This window comes from Eutrigla gurnardus, assembly GCF_963514095.1.
Source record: "Eutrigla gurnardus genome assembly, chromosome: 13".
Lineage (NCBI taxonomy): Eukaryota > Metazoa > Chordata > Actinopteri > Perciformes > Triglidae > Eutrigla > Eutrigla gurnardus.
Window position 1 is genome coordinate 3,518,282 of NC_139936.1, and position 26,236 is coordinate 3,544,517.

Genomic DNA, 26,236 nt, shown 5'->3' on the forward strand with positions numbered 1-26,236 from the left:
CAGGTGTTCTTCTGTTTAGGCTGTTCAATAACCGGGCTCCTTGACGACCGTCAAAGACAACACAGTTGATGAGATCGTAATCAGAAGGCCGGGAGTAAAACAGGATCAGACTATGGACTCAATCCAAACGCTAATTGATATTCACCGAAGCAACAAGAGCTGCTTTAATACTCAAATGTATTCAGATTGGATAATAACGGGTTAACAACTTGCATCAGGTAACGTATGTGATCATACAAGGGAAAAACCTGGATGAACTGTGACCCAGAAAGGAGACACCCTGAGCAAAAAGTAGACACGAAGGTCCGGCCCCATTAAAGTTGGATGAAAGCTTAAGTAATCCTGAGTGAAAAGTGAAACAAGTCACTGTATTTAAATACTGTAAAGAGTCCTTGCGTTGGAGTGAAAACTGAACACAGAGGAGTTACTCTGCAACTGCACTAACAGTGTTTTATTACAGCAAACACAACACTTCTCATATGCCCCGTATGGAAATTTAAGTGTCTTGTTGTTCTGATAAAAAAATAAATAATTAAAAGCTAAATAGAGGCTTCAGCAGTCTGAGTTCACAATCTTTGTGTTGTATTTCCACTGTAGACCAACAAGGAAACACTTATTATATGTAATAGTGTTGTTTAGAAGAGACATGCATTTGATAAACCACAACCGTGTTTCATGTGTGTTAGTGAAAACATATAATTTCAGTATAGATGGATAAAAATAATGCATTTAGGCGTAATTAACAGGATGTCTCATTATTTTAATTTTCCTCTCATCTGTTATATATTTAGGTGGAGTTAACAGGTTTTTCCTCACATCAAAACAAACAGCAGAAGAAGGCTACAATTATCACAACAATAACATCAACACCCTCGTGTGGCTCAAATGTGTACTGCAGATATACATGATAAATAAAAGACAATGAAAAATGCTACCTGACTCGATTTTAGCAAGTCAGACTGCTGAAGAATCACATAAAAAAGTTTAATCATCATGGATCAACCTATCCCTTTTACGAGATAATAGCGGAGTTACTTTCTATTGCCTCTACACGGCTCTCAACATCGAGTCTCCAGAGGGCTCGTAGCTAACTGAGCTAACGGTGCTAACAAGCGGTACAAAACTACGTAATGTGCCGTCGGAGCTAACAGCGCTTACCTGAGGGGGAAACCGGAGGCTTGATGCTACATTTCCGCGACGATGCCGCCCGGTTTTTCACCTGTAACCGCCGTAGATTAGCGGATCGGAGCAGCGGCCTACATGCTAACATGCTAACAAGCGCTCAAAGCGGCCGCGAAAAGGAGAAGCTCAGCTAGCGACACGTCAGTCTCTTCTCTGGTAAATCCTAGCCCTTTATATCTTCACAGCTTTATTTTGATGTTATATCTTAAGTGATATATTGCCCCTTAAAGAGTCTGTGAGGTTAAGAACAAAAAAAAGAAGCTAGACTGGAGGACTGAGGGATGAATGACGTCACCTAATGTTCCTGTTATGGTCAAATGTCACCTTTTGACCTTTTGAATAATACAGGAGGAAACTGGAGATACCTGACAGCCATGATGCTAAAACAGAGAGCAGTTCACGTCCGGCTCCAAGCTTTGTGCCTGACAGACGAGGTACAGTTGGTTAGGTTGGCCGTGACCCTGGAGGTTACAGCTCCAGGCCTGAATCTGCCCCTTTTCTACCCATAAACCATCGCGTTTGGGTCGGGGAGAGGAAGGAGACTCTGGAGGGTTGTCCATGTAAGGCCTTTATTTATTTTATTTTTATTTAATAAAGGGGAGGCAAGGAAGAGAGAGAAAGGAAGGGGGAAATAAACTAATTTAATTTAATTTAAAACTAAATATAATATAATATACAAAATTAAATAGGATTAAAGAAAGAAAACTGCAAACCGAGCATATGTACATGTGAGCAGAGGTTAACAAAGTAAAAATACTTACTGTAAGTAGAATTTTCAGGTACCTGTACTTTACTTTCTACTGCTCACATTTTCAAAACATGCTTTTTACTTTACTTTTAATGCATACTTTATACTTTGAGTACATTTCAGAGCTTGTACTTGGCTGGTAGTCAAGGTGCAAATTAAATTAAAACAAGAAAAAAAAATAGGTAAAAAGAAAATTATTATTAAAATGATGCTGTATCATATGTTGTGCATGGGTCATGGTTTTACTGTTGGCGTCCCCTTCACTTCCTGCATCCATTCAACATTCCCCTCCATCCTTTCTTACAGAATGTCTAGATGCATTATTATTATAATGTTAACGTTCCACATGTCCACACTCGATGACGACCTTTGCCCTCCAAAGCAAACCTGGACACCGTCCCCAGCCGTCCAATCAGTGCTTGAAGTGCCTCTGCAGAGAGACGATGGAGGCTTCACTCTGTCTTCCTCGGCCTTTATTAAATAATGTGATTGACGATTCTTGGCCCCCGATAAAAGAATAAAGCATAGAGGTTTACTCCGATCCCACCTCCTTCTCAAATAACTGCAGGATGAATACTTGATGCGCCTGCCATGAATTGATCATGAGCCCCAACTGGAAGTGGATTTGATTGGCACTGTAAACTAGCGTCGGTGAAACTATGAGCTTGTTGACTTGAATGATTTAGACGCAGCACTTACTCCTCAATGACAGCCCCCTTTACACTGCTCGGATCTTAAGTTTCCACTGAGCAAGACTTTGAATGACTTCTCAATATATAGAATTTCAGGTTAATAAAATTTTGACTAATGAGACAACAAGGCCAGCTAAATGACGGGGGGTTGATTGACAGCAGCGGGAGTGGAATCAGCTGCTGTGACACTGGATCTGCTCATCAGACGATACACTGACGGCTCAAATCTGAATATTTGGCACAGATTTGTTTCATTAATGTCTGGAAGGAGAAAAAAGAGAATAGTCTGGCTCTCTTTACGTGTGTTTTCCAGGTTCAAAGGTTCACAGTGCGTCATATCGTTATTATACAGCTGAACAACAGATTAAAGTTGAGTGCTTAAGTGCAGCCAGAGTAAAGGATCCGTGTAAGCCTAGCTAGGTTAAATGGCGTCGTGTCTGATGAATTGTTTAATGCTTTGGCCCAGTCACAGGTCTGGGGACAGCGAGAGGCCAAGAGGAAACATTATGTCAGTGGGTTTAGTGGATGAAAGATTAAAGGAAAGTGTAAGTATGGTGCATGTGATTTCATCTTTCTGAAATTCCTAAAAGAAATTTGTAGAGTTCATCAAAAATACTTTAATATAACATAGAAAAACAACACCTTTCTATAACAAATATATCGTAAAGACACACTTATATTATTCTGTATGCTTTACAGATTTAACTGACTAATTCACTGATCAGTGGTTTTAGAAAATTAAACAAATGTCATGCAACATTTAAAGGAAATGAGACTCTTGTTAATGTTTAATTGGTAAACAAAGCAACAACTACACATTTTTTAAAATCCTGAATACACAGTATAAATTCCTGTTACTTGAATGTATCGATAAAGTTGCCTTTGAGTGACATTTCCTGACACAATGTCTCTTAGTTTTTCAGTCCCTCAGTGTCTCTGGAGACTCGGCACCCTGTGCATCCTGGGCTCACTTTGCCGAGGAAAACCGGGCAGGTACCCGAGGGACCCGTGGTTGCCATGGTGATAGGCCCTGGCCACAGGGGCCCTGGTGGCGGGTAGTGGGCCTTCTTGGTCTCTAGCTGCAGGAGGAAGCTTGCGTCCATTCTTGCCAGGATGTAGCCTCTGACTAGAGCTGTGGTCTTCCTCATCTGCTGGATGAGAAGGTAGGACGAGAGAAATGCATCATTTATTATCATAAGTCGAACTGATTTGTAAAGTAGGAATGTTTCTGCTTTTCTTTACCAACTGATTTGAGGTCAAAAGGAAAAGTATAAATCTTTGTATTTCTTTTGACACACCAGTCAATTATTTATTCAGATATATTTTTGAGTCTAATAACTTTTTTTTTTAGATTTAGAGATCCAAAGTACATTTTATAATTAAAGTGTAACAGATTTATGAATTTTTTAAAGCCTCACCCTCTTGTAGTGAAGCGTTGTTATTTTTTTGTTGCTCTGAAACCTGCGATGAAGCTTTTCTCGCCTCCTCTACATCCATTTGTGCCTTCAGCGCTGCTAATTTGTTCTTCTTCTTGTTCTCCTCATTTTGCTTGAGAGGGGCATAAAAATACTTTATTATTACAGCACTCAAGAAATCACAGTAAAGACGAAGAGAAATGAACATCACTTCTTATATTACTGTTTATTCAGCTGCTCTTTGGACAAATATGAGATGTTACTCTGCTGCTCTCTGCTGGAGGGATGATGCTATTACAACTACTGTTTCACCTTTGGAAATACACCAGCTCGACTTTAAAGCACATAAAACTAGAGTCAATAAGAGAAGTAGACAAGAGGAAAACATTAATTTTAGGTTACCGTTTGCAGTTTTTTCTTCAGTTCCACATTTGCTTCTCTGTAGCTTTTGGATGTGGATTGCAAGTAATAAATGGCCAGACTAAAAGATAAAATAACAGGGAAAGGAAGGGAAATTATGACAAAATGATCATGCAATCTATCTTATCTTATTTGCAGAAGAATATTTATATTTATATGCACTCTGATGATGACTCACACCATAAGCAACATGAAGGGAAGCACCAGTCCAGGGTTAGATGCATAGCTGAACACCTTACTAAACCAAGCTGGGAAATCCGACTCCAGAGTCTCCTGGATCACATCAAACATCCGTTTCTTCCCACTAAGGAGAGGAGAATTATTCAGGAGGAAGTGTAAAATGCCAGATCACCTGAGCAAGCATCGTTACCTGAAGGGTCCACAGTCGAAGGAAGGGGGGATGGTGACGATGGTGTAGATGGCCGGCAGAGTGGACAGGAACAGGATGACCAGCAACATGGCCATGTAGAAGTTGTTGGAGCCCGAGGCCTTGAAGACCCTTTCCTGCGGCACGTTGCAGCACATCACGGCCCAGCACTGCAGGTACATGGACACGTGGAGGCGGAGCACGTTCAGGGCGGGCAGGCAGGGGGCGTAGAAGGCGCCCATCCTGGGGGGAAAGGTCAGGCAAAGCGTGGAGAGGAGACCCTGAAAGTCTTATTCATCATCACCAACGCTGTTTTTCTCACCATATCATTCCCTGGTTGAAGATCAGGCCGAGCACATTCCCGCTGACATCAAACTCAGAGTAGGAGGGCTTACACACACGCACACACACACACACACACACACACACACACACACACACACACACACACACACACACACACACACACACACAAAAATTCTGCAGTGAATCATATTTTTCAAAGCCAACATTTAAATTCACCTCTGGGAGATGATGCACATTTGTAGGCAGTGATATGACATCACAGTTAGATGAACAGGTGACTCACAAACCCGGCCTCGAGGTCCCAACACCAGCAGTAGTTGAGGAAGCGAACGAGCACGGCTCTCAGGAAGTCACCGATCAGCAGCGTGATGTACGTCGTCATGGTGTCGGATATGATCAACCGGACAAACTCCTGCAAACCATGGAGAGGCTGTTTAAAACATCAACATTAATTATGTAGAAGCCACCCAACATATAAAACCCCCTCTATTGTTTCATTTTAATGCAAACCTGAAGGTTTTTTTATCACAGATTTCTCAAAGTAACAGGGTTTGATTGGTTCGCATCTCTTTTTCCATCACAAATCATTTCTAAATTCAAACAAATGTCAAACACTCATTTACCACTTCTTTTTTTTACTAAATGTAAATATAAATATAAAAGGCTATAATACTGAGTATCCATAACTTGACGCTGTATAACTGATGACATCATACAATCACATAGGCGTTTCCACAGGCTGACCTGGCCCACCATGGTCTCCCAGCAGGGCCCTCTGGGAACATCAGCAGGCTGGATGGTGACGGGCGGAGCCGTGCTGTTCTCGTACGCCGTTCCATTTAAAAGACTGGCCTCCCACGTGGAGATGTTAAACTTTACTATCTGCTCCTCTTCCCTCTGCAACACACACACACACACACACACACACACACACACACACACACACACAGTGAAGTGTATTCCAAAGCGATGAACGTATCTCACGCCGCCGCCGCAGGTCTCACTTTGAGGTTGATCTCGTCCATCAGTGCGATGATGAAGGTGTAGAGATTCCCCAGGAAGAGGGCGAAGATGCGACCCAGCTGCCACTGGAGGGCGACGCGGGGGTGGTAGTTCTCCAGGGCGCTGATGACGTCGAACAGCATGGGGCAGAACATCCCCAGCAATGACATCACCATGTTCACCTGAGAAACGCGTTATTTTTTATTGGTGCAAAAGCAAAAACAAACAGTAGGGATTTAACAGATACAATGCGTACAACAATAACTAAACAAACCAAACAGATAAATAATATAGATAATATGCATCTACTGTGTTTTTCAATTAATTTAATAATAGAATAATAGTAATACAATCTTAATAGAAATATCAGTAGTACCAATAAGGAGGATGACATGATCCGATATAGGCTTTAAAATCCTGTATCACATACTCAACATGCAGTCATTCCTCTACCTTTAGGTCTTACCTCGTTCCTCTCCCACCAGGTGTGGTTCTCCAGCCCGTCGAGGGCAAACTTCTGCGAGCGCCGCACCACAAAGTAGATGAGGTATCCGCTTCCCGCGAGGCAGCACAGCACCAGGAAGTTGGCCAGCACGCGCAGGAAGCGGGTCAGGTGGATGTTGTCGTCCTTCCGGCTCTCCTGCTCCTCCAGGATGGCCTCCTGGCAGAGGGAGGAGGAGGAGGAGGAGGAGGAGGATGTTGGGTGAATGGGATATGAGTCGGTGGCTTTACTGGAGCGGCTCCACTGACCTTGAAGCTGGTGGTGATGGAGGCAAACTTGTTGTCGGCCGTCTCAGGGTTTCCTATCAGGTAGTCCCAGCTGGTGAACGTCTTCCAGCTGAAATTAAAACAGTTGTCGTCTCCGACCCCCGACTCGTTTGCGTTACGGGCCATCCTTTAATCAGAAGTGATCACAGGGTCAGTGGAACGTTGTGGGATTAATCAGCGTTGTCATCAAAACACATACGTTCTTATGACCACCATGTAGCTGTAGGCCACCGTTCCCACGCCGACCAGGAAGTACGACAGGGGCATGCGGAACTTGAGCCAGCCAATGGCACGCTGGTTGTTATAGTAACCGTAGAAGAGGACGGAATACTGTGCGTAACCCTGTGGATGCAAGGTTATTTTCACTACACTGACGCACACGTAAGAAAAGACACTTAGTGACGTTGCATACTGACTCCGAAGTCCCATAAGACGGCGAAGTCCATGGCGCTGGTGGCCTCGGCCCTGGGGACGGTCTTCCTCGGGATGGTGCCGTACGGCCGGCCCATTAGTGCCTGTTAGAAATAAGCAGAATGAACAATATGCATTAGAGGGAAACTACAGATATGTGCTGAATATATTACGTTTGTGTGTGTGTTTACCGTGTACAGTACCTCTGGAACCATGACCAGACCGAAGGTCAGACAAAACAGGATCATGTTGATGCCGTACATCCACCTCAGGAAGATGAAGTAGGAGGCGACCGAGGAGCCGAAATGACCTGAGAGGTGGAGGGAACAAATACGAGGGTGGAGCTAGAGAACGAAACGTGAGTGTAGTTCTAAACCAAACCTACTTTCAATCTCCTTGATTTTCATCTCCCATGGGATGCAGGCGGTTTTGAAGTTTTCAAAGTCCCGTTGGAACTTCATCCATTTCTACAAGAGGAATGTGATTATGTTAAAAAAAAAGCGTCATATATTCAATGTGACTCCTGTGAATGGTTACCTTGGTCATCATGACTTTATAAGCGTAGAGCTTCCTGCCTTTCCCTTTCCCCAAAGCTCCCTCGTATTTCTCCACAAACTCCTGAGACTCCCTGCGAGGAAGAAGATGATTTGATGATTTTTACAGCTGATTGCAAAGTGCAAATAAAAAACTAAAAAAACTGAGTGAATTGACCTCAAAGTCACCAGCTTCTTTTTCATCGACCAGGGTTTCCCCCTCAGAGTTTGGATCAGCTTCTTCCTCTCGTCCACGGCCTCCTTCAGCTGCTCCAGCTCCTCGGGCGACAGAGACTCCGGCCTCACCTCCTTCTCCTCCTCGTCCTCTTCGTCGTCATGGTCGTCTTCCTCGCTCGGCTCTGAGCTGAAGAGAAGAGTGGTCAGCCTGCAGAATGGGAGGATTTAACTCATCCAGAGGGAAACGTAAGATGACACTTTACCTTGTTTCGACTTTCTTGTGCTTTTTCTTCTTCACTTCCTGTGCTTTATCCTCCCTCTTCTCTTCCTCTTTGTCGCTCCCCTGTTTCTTTTTTCCTTTGGCAATTATTTCTTCAGCTTCTCCTTCCTCCTCCGTTTTTCTCGTGTTTTCATTTTTGTGATTCTTCCGTGTTTTTGCCGCCTTAACACTTTTGATTTTGGGACTCTCCTCCTCATCCCTCTCTCGCCCTTTTGCTTCTCGATCGCTCCTCACTCTCTTTCTCCTTCCTCTCTCTCCTCCTTTCTCAGGCCTGGCCTCTAACTCCTCTTCTCCTCCTTCTCCCCTAGATGCTCTTTTTCTCCTCCCGTCCCCCCTCTTCTTCTTTTTCTCTTTATCGCCGTCCCTTCTTCTTGCTCGGTGTCGTTCGCCCTCGTGTTCCTCTTGAAAAGTGGAAACCTCGTCTTCGTCACCTGTAAAAACGCAGACGCTGCGTTTATCCAGTAAAAGCATTAACATGCTGCAGAAATCATTTACACTCACTCACTTTTTAACTTTCTGCAGTGCTACAATCTGTGTTTTGATGACTGTAATTGTTAAACTATATGATAATCCTGTGATAATTGAGACATAAATATTATATGGGACTCAGTTTGGGGGAAGAAAACCTGCAGTAGATGATCTGGTGGAGCAGCGAGGTCAGATTTAGTTGATTATGATCACTGAATTATAGTGATTATTGTAATAACGCTCACCTTCAAAGTCCAGGCCGATATCGACTGTGGGAGAGAGAGAGAGAGAGAGAGAGAGAGCAAACTCAACATTTACAAGTTATTATTTCTGTGTTGCCGCCGAGTTACGATGACTTGCATCGGCATGTTTTGGTCACCGTCGGTTCATTCTTATAGGCTTTGAAATTGATTAATTCGAGTGATATGAAGTGAAATCTTGTGAGCCGCGGCGTTAAGATGTTGTAAATCAGATTATGCATCTACATGGATTAAATATCTTTATCATCACAGCATTGCTTTTTATTTTCATGACTCAGATAATCAGATAATAGGAGGCTCTTTGGTGAATTTAACCAAATGTAATGCATGCTGGGATAATTTGTGCTAATGAGTTTGATGAGTCACATGACCTTTTAGTCGACTAAAAGCAACGAGACGGCGCTCGCAATTAAAAGTCTGAAAGCGATCGCTACACACATTAACGTAAATTCAAACAGACAAACGTGGTCCAATCAGGTGATCGTAGATGCAGAGTTTATTTAATGCAGCCGATGATGAGTTTTCACGGTGCAGAGAAGTCTAACTGGAAACATTTTGTTCTTAAAATGCTGAAAATGCATATTTAGAAATCTGATCAACAGTTTTGTAGCTAAATACATTTAAACACCCTTCTTTTATTCTGAAAAGGCAACATAACTAAAGCCTTCCTCCTCTGATGACCTCAGCTTTATAAATCCAGCCCATTTGTTTTGAATATCTCAAACCACCCCTGACCCCTGACCCCTGTCCCCAGTGGAGCTCAGACTCCCTTACTGGATACCTGGCGCTATTGTCCTGCGCTAAAAAGGGGGATAAAGAGGAAAACAAAGGGCAGCACTGACAAATTGAACTGATATTTATGTAGTCGGCCCTTTGATGTGTGTCATTAGTGTAACCGGAGTGGCCAGCGCTCGGGTCATTACGGCCGTGTGCAGCAGAGGGGCACAAAAGAGACAAACAATGGTCTAATGAAGGGACACGGGGTGGGGGGTGGGGGCAGAGGCCAGCTCCCAAATATGCGGGTTGGATACCAGAAAGTAGAGGACGAATATATTTGAGGTGGTTCTTTTTTTCATAATTAAAACCATGAATCTGCAATTAAACAGCTGTTTTTACATGTCTGATGTGTTTATATAAATGAATCGAAGGCTCTATAAAACATAATAAATATTTGTGCTTTTGTCACAAGATATGTTTGATTTATCGCAACCATGGCACAGTACAAACACAGAAAAATATGCAATAACCAGTAATATTTTATCCCACATAAACTAGAAATTACAGTTAATTTCTCTGAAAATATCTTCTTTTAACAAAACGACATATGATGTGAAAACCAGGTGGCAGTAATGATGGTGATGGTCTTACTGTCGTTCTCAGAGGTGATCAGATTGTCTCCAGGCATCTTCCTCTCATGGTCCTGTAACGCTTCAAGCAGTCGCTCCAGCATCCGGCAGACTGAGGAGGAGGAGGAGAGGACGAAGAGTCAGTGGTCTCTCAGCTTCTGCATCGTTACAGGTGAGGATGATGCTTATCCCAGCCCTCACACACTGGCATGAAGAGTGTGTGTGTGTGTGTGTGTGTGTGTGTGTGTGTGTGTGTGTGTGTGTGTGTGTTGAGGGGCTGGTACATGATGAGTAACCCGCATGAGAAGTTTACTTTTTCCTCGCCACCCATCGACCCGAAACAGTAACAAAGACAGCACGGAAACCCTAGAGCCACGCAATTTCACTAGCGATCAATTATTCACAACAGTTATGACTGCCTTTATGCAGCTGTGTGTGTGTGAGAGTGTGTGTTTATGTGTATGAGTATGACGAGACAAAAAACATAAGGGTTATGAGAGAGAAGCTCTTTGTTTTTCCGCTGCAGCAGCTTCTCGGTCCACAATTAGCTTTTCATCCTGAAATAATGACTATATATGGTGTTTTATGGATTTTGTTTATTCACACATGCATCAGTTGTTTCTCGCTATTTCCCATCTGTTCTTCACACTCACCCTTGATACTCTGGCTAAAAGTAGCAGCATTAAGCTGCAAAAGCAGCAGTAAGGATGTAAATAAAGTGAAACATGAGAGATAATGTGGAATGAAATGTATGATGTCATACTGACGTGACAAAAAAATTAGACAAACGAAGCAGAGGCATGGGTGAGTGCCAAGACAATAAGCCTGTAGAGGGCGCTGTTACTCTGTAGTGGAATGTGCATGGTCATGATTATTTTTATCTTTAACTCACTTGTGTTTTTGCTGCATGCTTGTCTGTATTTGCTCCCAAAGCGTCACGGCCGGCACGTTTGCATTCATGGTCATCGCATCATGTGACGCGGGAGCGAGGACAGCGGGACGGATACACATCAGCTTCCTCTCGCTAAACTTAGCTGCAGCTCTGAGGGAATGGTTGCACAGGGAGGTGAGCGAGGTCGTGCAGGGCCAGTTGAGCGGAGGGTGGCATCAAAACAAAACTGAAAGATGCATCAGACTGTAAACGGACCTAGACATGCAGATTTCTCTGAGAAAGAGGATCATTGAAGGAAAATATTTGAATACACACATGGAGCTATGTATGTGCATTCATATACATGGTGCTGTATTTCTTTAAAGTAATATCTTCTTGGAGTTTCTGTGCAGAACAGGACATATTCACAGGAAATAGAGGGATTATATTAAAGGAGCCATATCATATAAATCTCCTTATTGTGAGTCAAAAAATGACAATCATACAAATCAAAAGCAGATATGTGTCTGCGTGTGTTTGCATTCTGTTCCCGTCCGGCCTGATTAGTATGTTAGCATGACTCGGTGTCGGCACAGTTTGTCACGCAGGCTGTTTTCTTTTTGTCCGGTACATACAGTGAAAGACTCGCAGTCATCGGCGTGTTTTGTGCAGAGCAGGCGTTAGACAGAGATCCAGCCCACTGCTGGTACGGTAAAAGGCAAAGTGGCCTGTATGTTCTGTATGTGTACGTAACATATGACCTGTATGTCAACAGGACCCCCCCTCCCCCTCTAATGCAGGTCAGAGAGGCAGGAAAAACAACACAGACTCACAGGAAGCCTGTCTGCTGAGGACTCAGCCATTGTGCTAAATGTGAAAAACATGAGCAACTACAAAGGTAAATCAATCAAATCTCATTTAAAGGTTCTTTGCTGGTCATATTAAACATATTTCCTCTATGTGGACATAAAACCAGCGGCGCCTGTGTGACTCTGCCTGTCTTTGTCTAGCAGACAACAACCAGTGAACTTTGTTTAGTGTGAAAGTCTCCTCAGCTCCACAACTGTTGACAATAAACGTGAAGCAGCAGGGAGTTGTGGCCCCCGAGGGCAAAGCCTGGCTGTTTTTGTCAGAGAGAGAGAGGGAAGGCGGCTCAGAGAGGAGTGCAGGTTAATCAGTTGTGACTGCAGGCTGTAAAGCACAGAGTTGCCAAAAGGGATTCGAATCGAGACAATCTTTTGCATACATGTGGCTTCGATGCCTTCTAGGTGGTTTATCTGGAAGATGGTTGGGGATGATTACTTAGAGGTTAGACCTGCTTTTCAGAGACTATAAGAAAAGAATCCATACAAAAACAGATAATGTCCAGGTAGAATACTGTTTCTGTTAAGTTTACGAACAAAAAGGAAATGCTTTTACAGAATATCATCTGTAATATTCACAGAAAATCCTGTGGATAAAAACGTACCTGCTTACTACTTTGCATATTGCTGTTTGAGTTTCATCCTGGTCATTACAACATCCTTAGAGGGGGAAATGGAGCACAAATAAGAACATTATTCCATCATAAACCCACGTGTCTTTGCCTAGAAACTTAGCCTTTGCCCAGCTGGATCTCTCCCTCCCTCCCCCACCTTCACTAAATTCCTTCCTCCTGTTTCCGGCTGTTTCTTGCAGAAGAGAGCGGACTGTTGTCCCAGTATGGAAGAAGAAACACAATTCAGGAAGAACAACATATCATGAGCTGGAGGGAAAGAGAGAGCAAAGCGATGGAATTTGAGAGGAGAGATGGTGGACATGGAGAGGAGGAGAAGCAGCGTGGTTGTTGTGGACGACACATATAGACTCTGTGGGGGAGAGTGAGGGAGAAAAAGTGAGCATGGTAAGTATGCGTGAGTAAAAAAAAAACAGCATCACCGAGCATGTGGGCGGGCCCTGTCAGACTAGGGGTGTTGTTGTGGGCGGGACTTGGCAGCTGCAATTGACAGATTACAGCGGCGGAGGCGTGGCGTGTCCTCGCAGACGGGGAAGCACGTGGCCAGACCCGTCTGCACGAGGGAGCAGCAACAAAGAGCAGCCAGTCTGGGGGAACAGAACAGAACACAGGACATCTGCTGCACACACATGTGCACGACACACACACACACACACACACTCTCTCTTTCACACGCTCACATGCAAAGGGTTCACATTTGTTCAACTCACGCAGGCCCACATCGAGGCTCGTAGATCAGCTGCAAGGGAGAAACCCCCACCCTCCTCCCCTCCTCCTCCTCCTCCCCCTGCACGGCAGCATGCATTTGTCACCCACAACTACCCTGATTATTTTACAAGCACATCAACACTTCATGCATACGTACCACCTTTGCTGCAGCTTTCCACAAGAACCACACTTACACACACACACACACACACGCCGTGTTATTCCAACAATCATCCAGATACCCATGTACGGTGAGGTCTGTGTGTGCGAAGAAGAAGAAGGGAGGAGGGGGGGAGGAAGAATGAGAGAGAGTTTAGACAATTTAGTGTGTGCTGGGAAAGTTTGAGGAGGGGACTCCTCCCTGGTCAGGAACAACAAGAAACACATTCATGGGAGATTTAGGAGGAGTTGTGCAGCAGCAACTAAACAATCAGGCCATGCTGATTCAGCAACATTAATACTGTTGGTCTCTCTGTTGTTGCTTCATGCCTCTTGTAGTTTGTTTCGGGACACCTTGACACCCCCCCCGGTGCATTGTACCTCACGTTTTCCTCCAGTGTGTGAATGGAGCTGAAAGTATAGCGAGGTTTCACAACAAAGCTGTGCCTGATCGCCTCACAATCATACAGACAGGCGCCCTCTGTTCATGAAATGTTTCTCTTTACTTGTGTTAACACACACACACACACACAGGCACGCAATACATAGTCGCCCCCCTTTTAACAAGGGGCTGCACATGAAGTTGAATGTGGACAGAGCAGGGTGGTGAGGGGGGGGGGGGGGGGGGGGGGATCAAGTTTTGGAGCAGTGGGTTTTAGTCAGCCCCAGTGCAGAGCTTATCAAGCCCCACACACAGCTTATGTAAATGGTTAAGCTGCTATTTCCACCACTAGCCCCTTTATCAACAGTGTCTCACCACACCGACGCCAGACACGGGCAAGCTGTGCCTCTGCTTGTGTGTGTGTGTGTGTGTGTGTAAGTGTGTGTGTAAGTGTGTGTGTAGGTGTGTGTAAGTGTGTGTGTGTCGGGTGTCGCCCCATATCTGCCTAGTAACTACAGACAGGCTGTTCCAGATTCATATAAGTAATCCTCAGACACACACACACACACACACACACACACACACACACACACACGCACAGACCTTAAAAAACACAACAAAAAGAAATAGCTGCGAAATGCATTGTATGCATCTGTTGTCATGGCAACATCGTCACCTATTAGCTCCACGCATGTGCCTGTCATGGTGGTGCAAAAAAAAAAAAAGACTTATTGTCCCATGTGCCTTCAATACAACCAGCAAGCACCATTACACCTAACCACCCCCCCCACACACAGACACACACACACACAATACTGGTACCGAAACCTACAAACAGACACACGTATAGCGCCCACGCCATGACAACCAGGGGGATGGGTATTGATACTCGACACCTCCCACTCTCCCCTCAGCTGCCTCCTCCCTTCACTGGAACCCATGAACCTTCACATACTAAACAGACACACACTTCACACACACATGCCCCTTCTTTTCTGCGTCCCTGTGCAGGGCTGCGTTAACACAACACACACACACACAAAGACCTCAGTGTAAAACACAGACCAGGTTTAACCTCGCCTCCCCCACCTTCTCCACTCGCATATGAAAAGTTTATATCCAACGTGGTCACATGATGTCGTCACTTTAATCAGCTAAATAATGCCCCTGGTTTCTGAGGACCCTCACCTGATACTTTGTTGCCAATTGCATGCAAATTAACTCACAAAGGGACGAAGCATCATGTGATATTTAATGAATTACTGATACCTCAGACTAGCACTGCAGTTATAGTGACTCAGATAATCACCAGCTGTTTTTTTTTTTTGGTTATTAGAGATTCAAAATGTAAATGATTGCCAGGTCTCCTCCCATTCTCACGTTTTCCACATTTGTGAGGTGTTTAATGAACGGGCTAATCAGGTGTTACACGTTAGACGTCTTTCTTTTGTATTGAGTTAATCAGACGCTATTTAAAGGACGCACATGTGATTCATTTATTTTGTGTGGGAGACACAATGTTATAGTGTGTGTGTGTGTGTGTGTGTGTGTGGGTGTGTGTGTGTGTGGGTGTGTGTGTGTGTGTGTGTGTGTGCCCTTTAAAAATAAAAACAAGGGAATTTCAGCAGCAGCACCTACTTTTACTGGGCTACACCTTTTTCCAGTTTCCACATGAATTCTGGTTTGAACTGGAGTGAGCAGACCCTATTAGCCAATGTACTCGCCTTCTAAGTTTCCACGAATCCACTCACTGATAGATGACAGCACGTTCCCTCACACACACACACACACACACACACACACTGTGTATAAACACACACACCACGAGGCCCTACCCTGAGTGTTTGTTTTCCGCAGGGTGGCTGTATAGCGCCTGGAGACTGTGTGACGTTACGCTGACAAGGTGGGGGGGGGATACGTTGGGACTTGTTAGACCTGCAGGGCAAACTATACGGCACACACACACACATGACACACTGCGAGTGAGGGGAAGGAACGTGTTCTTTAATGTTTCACAAAAAACACGAGTGGGAGGGGATGCCAATGTAGAACAAAACAACCAACATAATGAGGCCAAAGAGTCCAAAGTCCCACGGTTCAATCCCACCCCCACATGACATTTTTCTCACTTTCTGTATATTAATATATAATATAGAAAACACACTATAATTCAGGTGGAGAAATGTGAAATAGCTTTGTTAGATTTAGCCCTAAATAACCCCGAATATAAGAATTTGGACTTAAATTTGGGATTTTTAAGATGGTGTAATTTATGTTTAGCTGTAAAAGTGCAGCTGTGATCGCTTTCTCACGTTGCGTAAAAACCCCCAAATCTGAAACAGCACCGAGGTCATGACATCAGGGTTTACCAACGGAAACTAGTATCTAACCAATAAAAGTCACAACCCTTTTCCAACAGTACATCCTGAAACCATCGTCATGTCTCTTCTTATCTTGTGTAGCCTCCCACGGGGCATGTTTACACTCCCAACATCAACACAAGTGTGTGTGTGTGTGTGTGTGCTCTGTTGTATGTAACGGCATTTTTTTTTTTTCAAAGTGACGTTATTGTGGCCTGTTTTTACTTGGGCCAGATCTTCTTTCTTTTGTTTCAGGGATACAGAATGATGCGGAGGGCTCAGTTAAGTGTGAAGGTTTGGGGTTGGGTGTGTTGTTGTGATAATTAACATTAAGATTAGGGCCTAAGAGGCCAAACAATGCCTTAAATGAGGGCCCTCACTAGGGTTTGAGTGAATAAACCTTAAGCAATGACACTAGAATACATTAGATCGCTTCCTAAACCTGAATAAATGCAGGTTGTATTTCTGTTGTGTTTCACAGGTTTTAACAGACTATAGTAGTACAGAACTGGCCTACATGCGATATCACATTCACCAGTTTTAATAATATATATTTTTTAAGTATTGTATCGGCATCGGTATCTGTGATCCTTGTCCCGACTTGGTATCAGTTTGAAACGTTGTGGTATCACACGTCCAACTGCTCGCCTCTTGTCTGTTGTTACCTAGAAAACATGTTTACGGTCTCAATGTCAACAAACAAGTGTGTGTGTGTGAGTGTGTGTGTGTGTGTGTGTGTGTGTGTGTGTGTGTGTGTGTGTGTGTGTGTGTGTGTGGGGAGCCAAGTGTCACCCTCTCCCATAACAAACAGGCTTGTATATCTTTCTGGATATAAATCTGCACTTGTCTTTGTCCCTCTGACATAAATAAAAACACTAGGTGGCAGGAGGAGGAGGAGGAGGAGGAGGAGGGGGGGGGGCTGTTTCAATAACAAATAGTGCCATCTCACAGATATGAAGGAGATATAAAATCTGTTCCAAATCCCCCTGATAATAACCTCTTATAATAATCACACATTATTTTTTATTTTTTCATTTATGTCATGTCAGCACCATTGTTCATTTAGGCGGATTACTCACTAAAAAGGAGATTCGTGGCCTTGTAGGAGGATGACGAATCGATGTGTAATAACGCAACACTTTGCTGCGCGCATGCGCGTCAGCGACACCCCCCCCCCCCCCCCCCCCCCTTTCCTCCCCGTCATCTCACGGAACTGTACCGAGCGCTCGGGGGGGAGGGGGCTCCGCTGCCAGCCAATGGCGGCGCGTTGCTTCGCCCGTGACGTCACCCGCCACTCCTCTTTTACTAAAGAAGGAAACAAACATCCATCCAGAAGGAACGGGGAGACGGAGAGAGAACGAGAGCGAGGCAGGAGGGCGAGAGGAAGGGAGAAATTAAACCCGTCTGACACGAAGGACCAGCAGACCAGGAGGAAGGACGCCACCGGGACGCGAGACCCCCTCCCCAACGAGCCCCCTTTATTTTTTTCTCTCCTTCTTCTTCCTCTTCTTGCCAGGACTAACGGCTACTTCCCCCTGTCGTCTCGCGAGAAACTCCGATTTTCAGCAGGTGATGATCTTGGATTATTTTTTTTTTCGTGTGGTTTTTCTTCTTAATCTTTAAAACGGATGAGTTTTGAAGTGAGCTCAGCTCGTCGAGATAAACAACGGGAAGGAGGGGGGGTTGTTTAAAGTAAGCTAACGGTCGGTCACGGCGACCTTTAACGGCGGATTGAAAGGTCGGGGGGTGCATGCGTGATGGGTATTGTGTGGTAAACAAGCTCCCCTTTTTTCTTGTTGTTGTTCTTGGGTCTTTCTTTTCGCTGGTTGGAGTTGTCACCACCAACACCATCTCCTCCTCCTCCTGGCTGGAAATATCACAAGCCCTTAAACGTGACTCCGTCTGGTTTAGTGGGAAAACAAGGGAGGGAGCTAGCTAGTGCTGGTCGCTGTCTCTTGTTTTTCTATTTGCCCCGAGCTGGGGGATGGGGGTGTGGGGTGGGGGGGTCCAAAGCCAGCTAATTCCTGTCTAGAAATAGAAAATTCACGAGCCGAATGGGCGAGTAGAGCAAAAAGAGTTGCTCTGAATCCACTATAGATCATTTACGTGGGTCGCTAAATGAAAATGCCAGCGCATCTTTACTGTTTTCAGCTGTTTTTTTAAAGCACCACCGAGTCGCTTCTTGTGGTGTTTAAGTGTGATTATATTAGTCGTTGAAAACACGTAGAAAAACGTAGACATGGTAGAAATTCGGCAGAGATAGAGCTACACACACACACAGAGAGAGAGAAATAAAGCCGATGTCTGAAACAGGAAGCAGAGAGATTGCAGACAAAGGAGGAAAGAAGAAACAAAGGGAGCAGCAGAGACCACACTGTCTAGACTGTGGGGTTATTTCACAAAACATCAGTGCTGGTTTGCCTCCCCGACAGGTCTCTAGGTGATTATGTGCAATATGATGTTTTTTTTTAAGAGAATAATTTACTACAATGTGCTTTTTCCCTCATCTCCTGCTTCAGTGTGACTCAGTAGTTTTCAGCACAGCAGGGCCTGAAATATGAGCTTAGCCTATGTCTGATATACAGGAACACTATACCCCTCCTTGTTGTTGTTTTTTTTGCTAGAGATTCTCTATGAGGCCAAACAGCACACTTTTCCAGCCAGACCAGGTTTTGTGTGTGTGAAAGGAAGTTGGTGGTGAATGATTGTGGCTGGAAAACCCCCTGACTTACCCAGGCTGTTGTTCATAGTTTCACAATCCATTGTAAATGGGCATGTTAGGGGCATTTCAGCTAACGGAGCTGTAATGTGGCTGTTGATTAATCAAGTTAGATGGATGGAGTAGCTCCAAATGGTGCCAGGCACCAACAATCAGTTATGTTTAGTGCCTAACGTGTGTGCCTCTCTCTTTAAAAAGGCATTCAAACATTCTCCAGTATGCAGCGTAATTCTTGTCGGGTTGATTTAAACGTGTGTTTTTATTTTACCCCGGTTTGTGAGAGGTCTTGGTAGAGGTTAGGTTAACATGCCCGCTGTTTTTGTCTTGACAGCTGGGCCCAAACGTGACAGCTGAGCCACACGAGCCCATTGTTCCTTTGTGTCAGAAAGTCAACAGCGGTGGTTAATCTGTTAGCAGCTTTTGGTCCTTGTCGTGTTCTTTGTTGTATCCTTCGTGTTGTTTTTCTTTCTTCTTGTCAGACGAGCCGTGGTCTGAATATGATATCCTGTTTGTAGTCAGAAGACCACTTTTTGATTGTGGGGGTGTAGCGGTCAAAGTGATAAAACTGGTTTTGTGGGTTTAACGGGAATGATACTGTTTATTACACACGGAGAGAGGTAATTCCTGTCGAAGCTGCCGCGGTAGTTTACAACCTCCAGGTCAGTCCTCGGTCTTGTCTGGTATTTTTCAGCAATCAGCAGTTGAACACGTGACTCACGGGGAGAGAAGGTCTTTTGTGGGCTTTTCCAAGGAAACCCATTGTTGACACTGCAGTGATAGCATGCGGGGGTGGATCTGAGAGGGGAGGAAAGGGGGGTGGGGAGGGAGGGGGTGAGTTTAAGATTTGATGACACATGTTAGTTTGTCGGCCAGGCCAGGACACCTCGAGTGAACCGGCAGGACGTTCTGAAACAACTGCCAGCCTCTCCTGGCACATGAAGTTTGTGTCCGTGGCCAGAATGTAGATGAGTTTCACACCAGCTGACGTGTAACAGCCTGACAGGGCCAAAGGTTATTTACAAAAGAAATATGGTTCTGTCGCCGCGTATGCTGCGTTGTCTTCTTTTCTGGGGGGGAGTCTCTGTTGCTAAGAAGATTTAGAAACCAGTCAGGGCAGGACTGGCAGACAGGATGCCTCTTCCCCAAGCTAATCTAGACCTTCCTGTCTGTCCGCTTGTTCATTCATTACGGTGTTTTTGATCTGTTGCCTCAAAGGCAGCGACTCTCATTACACAACTTCCTGCTGTATTGCGTTGCAGCGGAGCGGGGCGATGTCGACGTCACGGGTCGACACGTTTTGCCAAGTTACGCACACACACTTGTTTGTGGGCGTGTGCGTGGGGCGAAATGACTCGGGCGGTTTTGGAATGGTGTAAGAATGGCGGGGGGAGGGAAATACTTTCTGAAACTGACCTACTTTGTTCATTCACTATCTTGTGTCTTTTCGGTAAGAACAGGGTTGTTATTGTAGCTCCTGGTTGTTGTTTTTTTTTGTTCTTTTCATGACCGAGATACCACCAGTGAGTCAGTTCTTCGTCTATCTGGAGGAAGTGAATAGCGTGACGAGGCAGTATTAGTAACTGAGAAGTCATATAATTATCATGATGCAGACCACAAGTTCATTTTAGATATGAAGGGTTGATTCAGTGATGCTGACTTTGTAATTGTGTCCGGCTATGTTATCGTAAAGAGGGTAGAATTGATGAGTGGATGAAAGCTGTATACATACTTGTGTTACTTATGATAGGAATATCATACCATAATAACTGTTCTGAGAACTGTGATAAAAAGGGGTTGATGGAAGAAGGGTGGTGGGATGAAAGGAGGGCAACGACACTGAACAAAGCTGTGGGACAGAACAGAGCCCAGTTTCTGCCAAGGTGCTGGACAGAACACAGCAAGGGTTGTTTGTTCTCTGGACTTCCTGTGGAGAAGCGTTCATTACTGCAGTCGCAGTCTAAAGAGTCTGTTTTTTCCACCCGATTTTTTCATAACATATCCTGTTATCTGTGAGCTCCGTTGACACAGCAGCAAGCGTCTTTGGGACCAGATTCACTGGACAGCAGTGTCTTTTCAGGGAAATGTGTCCTGTGATGGAAAACATTGCAGCTCTCCGTTATAATCCATGTTGTTTGTGATCGTGGAGGGGAATTAAATAAAGAAAGCTCTCTGTGTGTGTTTCTGTCAGTCCTAATTCTCACTCTGTGTTTCTCTCGTTCTGTTTAGCGATGGCCCAAGAGACAAACCAGAGCCCGGTGCCCATGCTGTGTGCCACAGGCTGCGGTTTCTATGGCAACCCGAGAACCAACGGTATGTGCTCTGTATGCTATAAGGATCACCTGACACGGCAGCAGAGCAGCGACCGCATGAGCCCCCTCAGCCCTATGGGTAAGTTAGTTCACAAACACACACAAACAAACAGAGATGGAGAATTCTGTCCCGATCCCAATCCAGATAGGTTTCAGAGGCACCTGAGTTTGTGTGGTAAACAAATACATGTGCCTTAAACTATATATTTACAGTTAGAGATAAGAAGGGAAGTGTCAACATTGTTTTGAAATATAACCAGTACGAGGCCAGTCAGAATATTTTCCCAGCTCTCCCCCCCTTGCCCTCCCTTGCTGTTTTTCCACTCTGCGTAATGAAAGACAGCTGTTTTCTTCATTACAGTGTTCAATGTTAGGTGGGTGTTCACTCCCCTAGAAATTTCTAAGGTCAAACATCTTCTCTCTCACAATGCGACACTGGGAACCTGTTGAGACACATTTTTCAGTCGAGACGTCGCAAAGAACGGAAAGATTATCTTGAACACAGCTTTGGGAAGGGGGAGTTTGCCCAAGTGGAGAGATTTTAAATAATTAAATTTGGATTTTGAAATTAATTTAGTGCAGTGCTTGTTGTTTTGTTGTAGACAAACACATTTTCAAGCTGTGATTGTTTTGTCTAACGGCGTTCACTCTGTTCCCACCCAGGCTCAGCTGGTAGTTCTACCTCAGAGGCCTCCGCCATCCAGAGACTAGAAGCCAGTCTCGCCAAGGTCGATGCCTCCCCTGCCTCTTCACCAGTCATGTCTAGGTCAGTATTAACTGTGTATTAATTGAAGGTAGTTTTTGTAATTTGGTGAATGTGATAACTGCTGGTCCCTTGTATCCTGTTGACCCCGGTTTCTCCCTTTAATGTTTAACCCACAGAACTATTCAAGGATCTCTTCCTGTGACCCAACAAATGACAGAGATGAGCATCTCGAGAGAGGACAAGCCAGAACCCTTAGAGCCTGGTAAAAACCAATAAACACACTTGGAGTAACAGACTAGCAGACATAAACAAGCAGCCGTTAGACTCCCAGGCAGAGAACAGGCACGCAGGTGACTGCTCACATACAGGCTTTTTAAGGCAAACATCGACCCACCGTAGCCACCGTTTATTTTGGATGCTTCGCTGCATACCTTAAGCCCCACTGTTGGTTTTACTTACAGCCTCCAAGAAAGAGAGAGAGAGAGAGGAGGCCTAAAAATAAACCTGGTTAAAAATACCTCTGAACCAGAGGGCAATCTCAGATTTGATGCTGCCTGCCAGAGGCTTTCTCAGTCGTGCACTATTTTCTGCCAAGAACAAGAGGGGGGCAATTGAGAGATAAGGAGACAATTTGAGTTGGCGGATAGTGTGTGCATGTCTCATAGAACTATGGAGAAATATCTGCTGCTTTGTTTTTGTTTATTAAAAATATCCCATAATTGCAAATTAAACCTAGCATGACTAATGAGTATTTTTTTTTCACTGTTTATTTTTTGTAGTTGTAAACCAGCCTGCTGCTTCTAGCCCTTCTCCTGTAGCTTCTTCCAGCAGTGAAGAAGGCAAGGGTGACACCCCAAAACCCAAGAAGAATAGGTGCTTTTTGTGCCGCAAGAGGGTGGGCCTTACAGGTGAGCAGGGGGGGCATGATGGGGCATCTGATGAAACACATATCATTCCTGTAAATGGTGCAGGTTGTGATAATTGATTGTGATAATTGCTCATAAATGCAAACCACCTCCTCTTCTAGCTTTGACCCCCATGACCTTTGTGCTTCCAGGGTTTGACTGTCGCTGTGGCAACCTGTTCTGTGGCATCCACCGGTACTCCGACAAGCACAACTGTCCATATGATTACAAAGCCGAGGCTGCCGCCAAGATCCGTAAGGAGAACCCCGTGGTGGTGGCGGACAAGATCCAGAGAATATAGATTTTACAAAACAACAACGGCGGCGGCGGCGGCAACGATGACAAAAAAAAAACCTTTGACAAAGACTGGAGAATGAGTGTGAACCTTTTGAAATGAGCACCGGCACGAGTGGCTAAGTGAGGATCGAAAGGACTAAAATTACAACCTCAAGAAAATGACGGAGGAAAAAAAGAAGAGAAAAAATGAAAAGATCCTGTCTGAGGGAGATGCATGAATGATCACATTTCTCTTTTTTTATTATTAATTCATTAGTTTGTTTTATTCTACTTTCTGTGGTGTGACTTTGCCGCTGTTCAGTCCTCTTTTTTTTTTTTTTTTTTTTTTCTAAGAATATGTATCGTCTTATCAAGAGCAGCCCAGGCTCACTGTCCAGGATATGCTGTGCTCCTCTCACCCAAAACCAGGCGCCATTTTGTGCCAAACCCGTAAACAGCCATTTTACCAAGACCCTGACGCAGTGTCAAGACACGAGCAGGTCTTTCAAATCATTCAGACCACACAGTTAACAGTCCACACGAGTCCCGCGTCCCTCAGCCGTCTTGTTCTGTGCTTCGTTGGTACTGGAGTCGGTCGACGTTTTTGGAGAACCGTACAACTGTCCCCCACCACGCACAAAGGGGCTTTGTTACTTTGTCTCTGTCTTTCCTAGCTTTACCTACCTCACAGCTGCTGTGTTAAGCTTTGTTGTCTTCCCTTTTTACTTTTTTTGTTTGTTTTCATCCGACCCCAGCAGAACTAATGGATCATCTTGATAGTCGGCCCGAGTGACCCTCTGATCAGCGTGTCTGCGTTGATCGGTTTGATTGTGATGAGGCCGTTTTTTTTTTTTTTTCCATTATGGCTGGAGGTATCATGCTAGACAGGGACAAACAAAAGTTACTCCACGTTTCACTGAATCTAAATCTTTTCAATGGACATGATGGGTAAAGGAGTTCCCCCCCCAACTGGTCTGAGACACCCGGCGTGGGGGATGTGTGTCCCAGAGTGTTGCCTGAAAGGAAGGATGGCACCCTTCCCTTGCAGGCCTGCTAGGTGAATTTTTAAAGCGAACAATATTGTTAGGGGGGCAAGAATGAATGGGATAAATGCATGAATTACTCTTCATCTGCATTAGTGTTTCAGATAATATTTGGCATCTCTTAACTTAGGGTTTCAGACATTTTATTTGCTGAGAGACAATTATGTTATGTTTTTATTTTAATTTTATTTTTTTCTCTTCCATTGGTATTGTACTGATGTTAGCGCATGTATTCAGTGCATTTGTGGAATTAGGGTTTGTGAACCATGATTTTTTTTTTTTATGCGCTAACAGAACGTTCATGTGAGCACAGTGTGTGTGTGAGAGTGTGTGTGTGTGTGTGGGTGTGTCGTTCCCCAAACCCCTTTTTGTCTGTGGAGCTACCCGGTTTATCAGCACATGTTTACAGAACTACAGGAGCATGCCAGAGCTAGATTTATTAAAAATAATAGATACCGAGATTAGATGTAACTTCTCATCTGTCTAACAGCTATTGGTCTGTGTGTCTGCTTTAGAGCACCGTAGAGAAGTGTGTGTGTGTGTGTGTGTGTGTGTGTTTTCATGGCTGCCTGACACATTGAAACCCACGTATGTTTGTGACTTGTGTTAATCCCCCTCGTTTTTTTGGTTCTCCCCCTGTGAGGATGTTTTTATTTTTCATTTAAGAGACAACTGTATGTATCCGTTTTTGAGTTTTTCCTTTCTGATTCTTAGTTATATGCAAATTTGTACAAAAAATTGAAAAAACAACAAACTGTGTTGATATTTATGTATTACATATAATCTTGCTATCCAGCATTACGACAGAATAGTATCATGTAAATAAAACTGTACAGAGAGACATTATCAAGCTTTGTTGTGTGTTGACTTTCGCAGCTCGCCATTTGTGTGTTTGGCTGTTTTTCCAACGGTGTTGCACATTTTTACAGCCTTCCCTGTGCAGGCAAGCCTCTCGGTTCAAAGGGGCACATTTTTAAACAGAGGTAACAGGGTAAATATGCCATAGCGTAGTAAATATGACCAACGAATATGGCTCTTTTGGGAAGCTAGTGATGAATCGTCATGAGATGGTTGTGAGTGTATATCGTGGAACTAATCTTAGTCAGGACAGGAATAGTGTAGGAGCCACATGACAGGAGCTGCAGCCTCTAATACCTTACCTAGGCTAACCCTGCCTTAATACAGAGCTCTGGCAGCACAGACCGTAAACCCTCGCTCAAGAGGCCTTCTTCCTGGAAGACAGCGATCCTGCTCCACTGTCTCCGGGCTAACGCCATACATGAAGGCCAGGCGTGTTTTTTTTTGTAGACAATGTGTTTTTCTCACACTCCTGTCGGGAGCTCTGGGGGCACCGAGTGTGTTCACAGATGGCGTCACGGTAACAGCTGCTCAGACAGCTGAGGTGTGCTCATGTGGTGTCCCTGTGACGGAAAGCCACAGAGATCACATTGTCTAGTGGACACGGGTCCAAAGTGCAACGGGCGGATTTACACACAACGCATGTTGGTTGGGAAAAACCCTGTTATGTGCTCAATCATAGGCTTTCTAAATCCGGCCAATGACAAAGTATTAGGAGGCAAATGAATCACCGACCACGGTGTCCTCCTTGCTGTCCATCACAAGTCCTACTTTGAACCAGAAGGGGACATAAGAGTGGGATCCTGAATTGCACTTTGTGTGTGTGTGTAAAAAAAAGAAGTTGGACACACATTAACACATGCTCCAGTGTGAGTAATCCCTCAACCCTTCCACACTCACACTTCCCCGTAATGTGTTTCACTGATGTGTGTGCAGCCCATTCCTCTTGTGTCTCCCTCTGTCTCTGTGTCTGTCATCGGCTGTGTGACTGAGGTTAAAAGGCTGGCTTAGTATGGATGGGGAGCATCAGAGAAAACGACAGATGTTGCTGCCAGATGTGCAAAGGGAGA

General features: G+C 44.6%; 2 protein-coding genes across 3 annotated transcripts; one reads left to right on the top strand and one right to left on the bottom strand.

Annotated features, from left to right (window-relative positions):
- Window positions 1–3,545: 3,545 nt before the first annotated feature.
- tmc1 (transmembrane channel-like 1) lies at window positions 3,546–12,738 on the bottom strand. Of its 2 annotated transcripts, XM_084025559.1 has the most exons (22): window positions 12,715–12,738; window positions 11,268–11,540; window positions 10,398–10,487; window positions 9,015–9,038; window positions 8,285–8,732; window positions 8,023–8,208; window positions 7,849–7,939; window positions 7,697–7,778; window positions 7,515–7,621; window positions 7,317–7,415; window positions 7,100–7,242; window positions 6,883–7,027; window positions 6,599–6,793; window positions 6,135–6,314; window positions 5,875–6,027; window positions 5,414–5,542; window positions 5,147–5,214; window positions 4,828–5,067; window positions 4,636–4,761; window positions 4,440–4,518; window positions 4,041–4,170; window positions 3,546–3,773 (listed from the first exon to the last, which is right to left on the bottom strand). In XM_084025559.1, exons 3-22 carry the CDS (start codon window positions 10,477–10,479, stop codon window positions 3,550–3,552), a joined length of 2,931 nt encoding a protein of 976 aa, XP_083881685.1. In that variant the 5' UTR covers window positions 10,480–10,487; window positions 11,268–11,540; window positions 12,715–12,738; the 3' UTR covers window positions 3,546–3,549. The 2 variants fall into 2 exon arrangements, with proteins under 2 accessions (XP_083881685.1, XP_083881686.1); XM_084025560.1 differs by lacking the exon at window positions 3,546–3,773 and having other exon boundaries at window positions 4,045–4,170; window positions 4,638–4,761.
- A 4,956-nt stretch (window positions 12,739–17,694) lies between these two features.
- On the top strand, window positions 17,695–25,154 carry zfand5a (zinc finger, AN1-type domain 5a). The gene is made up of 6 exons (XM_084024518.1): window positions 17,695–17,919; window positions 21,296–21,457; window positions 22,042–22,144; window positions 22,261–22,346; window positions 22,864–22,992; window positions 23,142–25,154. Exons 2-6 carry the CDS (start codon window positions 21,298–21,300, stop codon window positions 23,288–23,290), a joined length of 627 nt encoding a protein of 208 aa, XP_083880644.1. The 5' UTR covers window positions 17,695–17,919; window positions 21,296–21,297; the 3' UTR covers window positions 23,291–25,154.
- The last annotated feature ends 1,082 nt before the right edge of the window (window positions 25,155–26,236 follow it).

Excerpts from the sequence above, each read along its gene's own strand:
- zfand5a (XM_084024518.1), top strand. The coding sequence starts at position 21,298 with ATGGCCCAAGAGACAAACCAGAGCCCGGTGCCCATGCTGTGTGCCACA. Across the intron at positions 22,347-22,863 it reads GCCAGAACCCTTAGAGCCTG|TTGTAAACCAGCCTGCTGCT; the intron begins GTAAAAACCAAT and ends TATTTTTTGTAG. Across the intron at positions 22,993-23,141 it reads CAAGAGGGTGGGCCTTACAG|GGTTTGACTGTCGCTGTGGC; the intron begins GTGAGCAGGGGG and ends TTGTGCTTCCAG.
- tmc1 (XM_084025559.1), bottom strand. The coding sequence starts at position 10,479 with ATGCTGGAGCGACTGCTTGAAGCGTTACAGGACCATGAGAGGAAGATG. Across the intron at positions 7,779-7,848 it reads ATAAAGTCATGATGACCAAG|AAATGGATGAAGTTCCAACG; the intron begins GTAACCATTCAC and ends TTCCTCTTGTAG. Across the intron at positions 4,171-4,439 it reads TGAAGAAAAAACTGCAAACG|CAAAATGAGGAGAACAAGAA; the intron begins GTAACCTAAAAT and ends GCCCCTCTCAAG.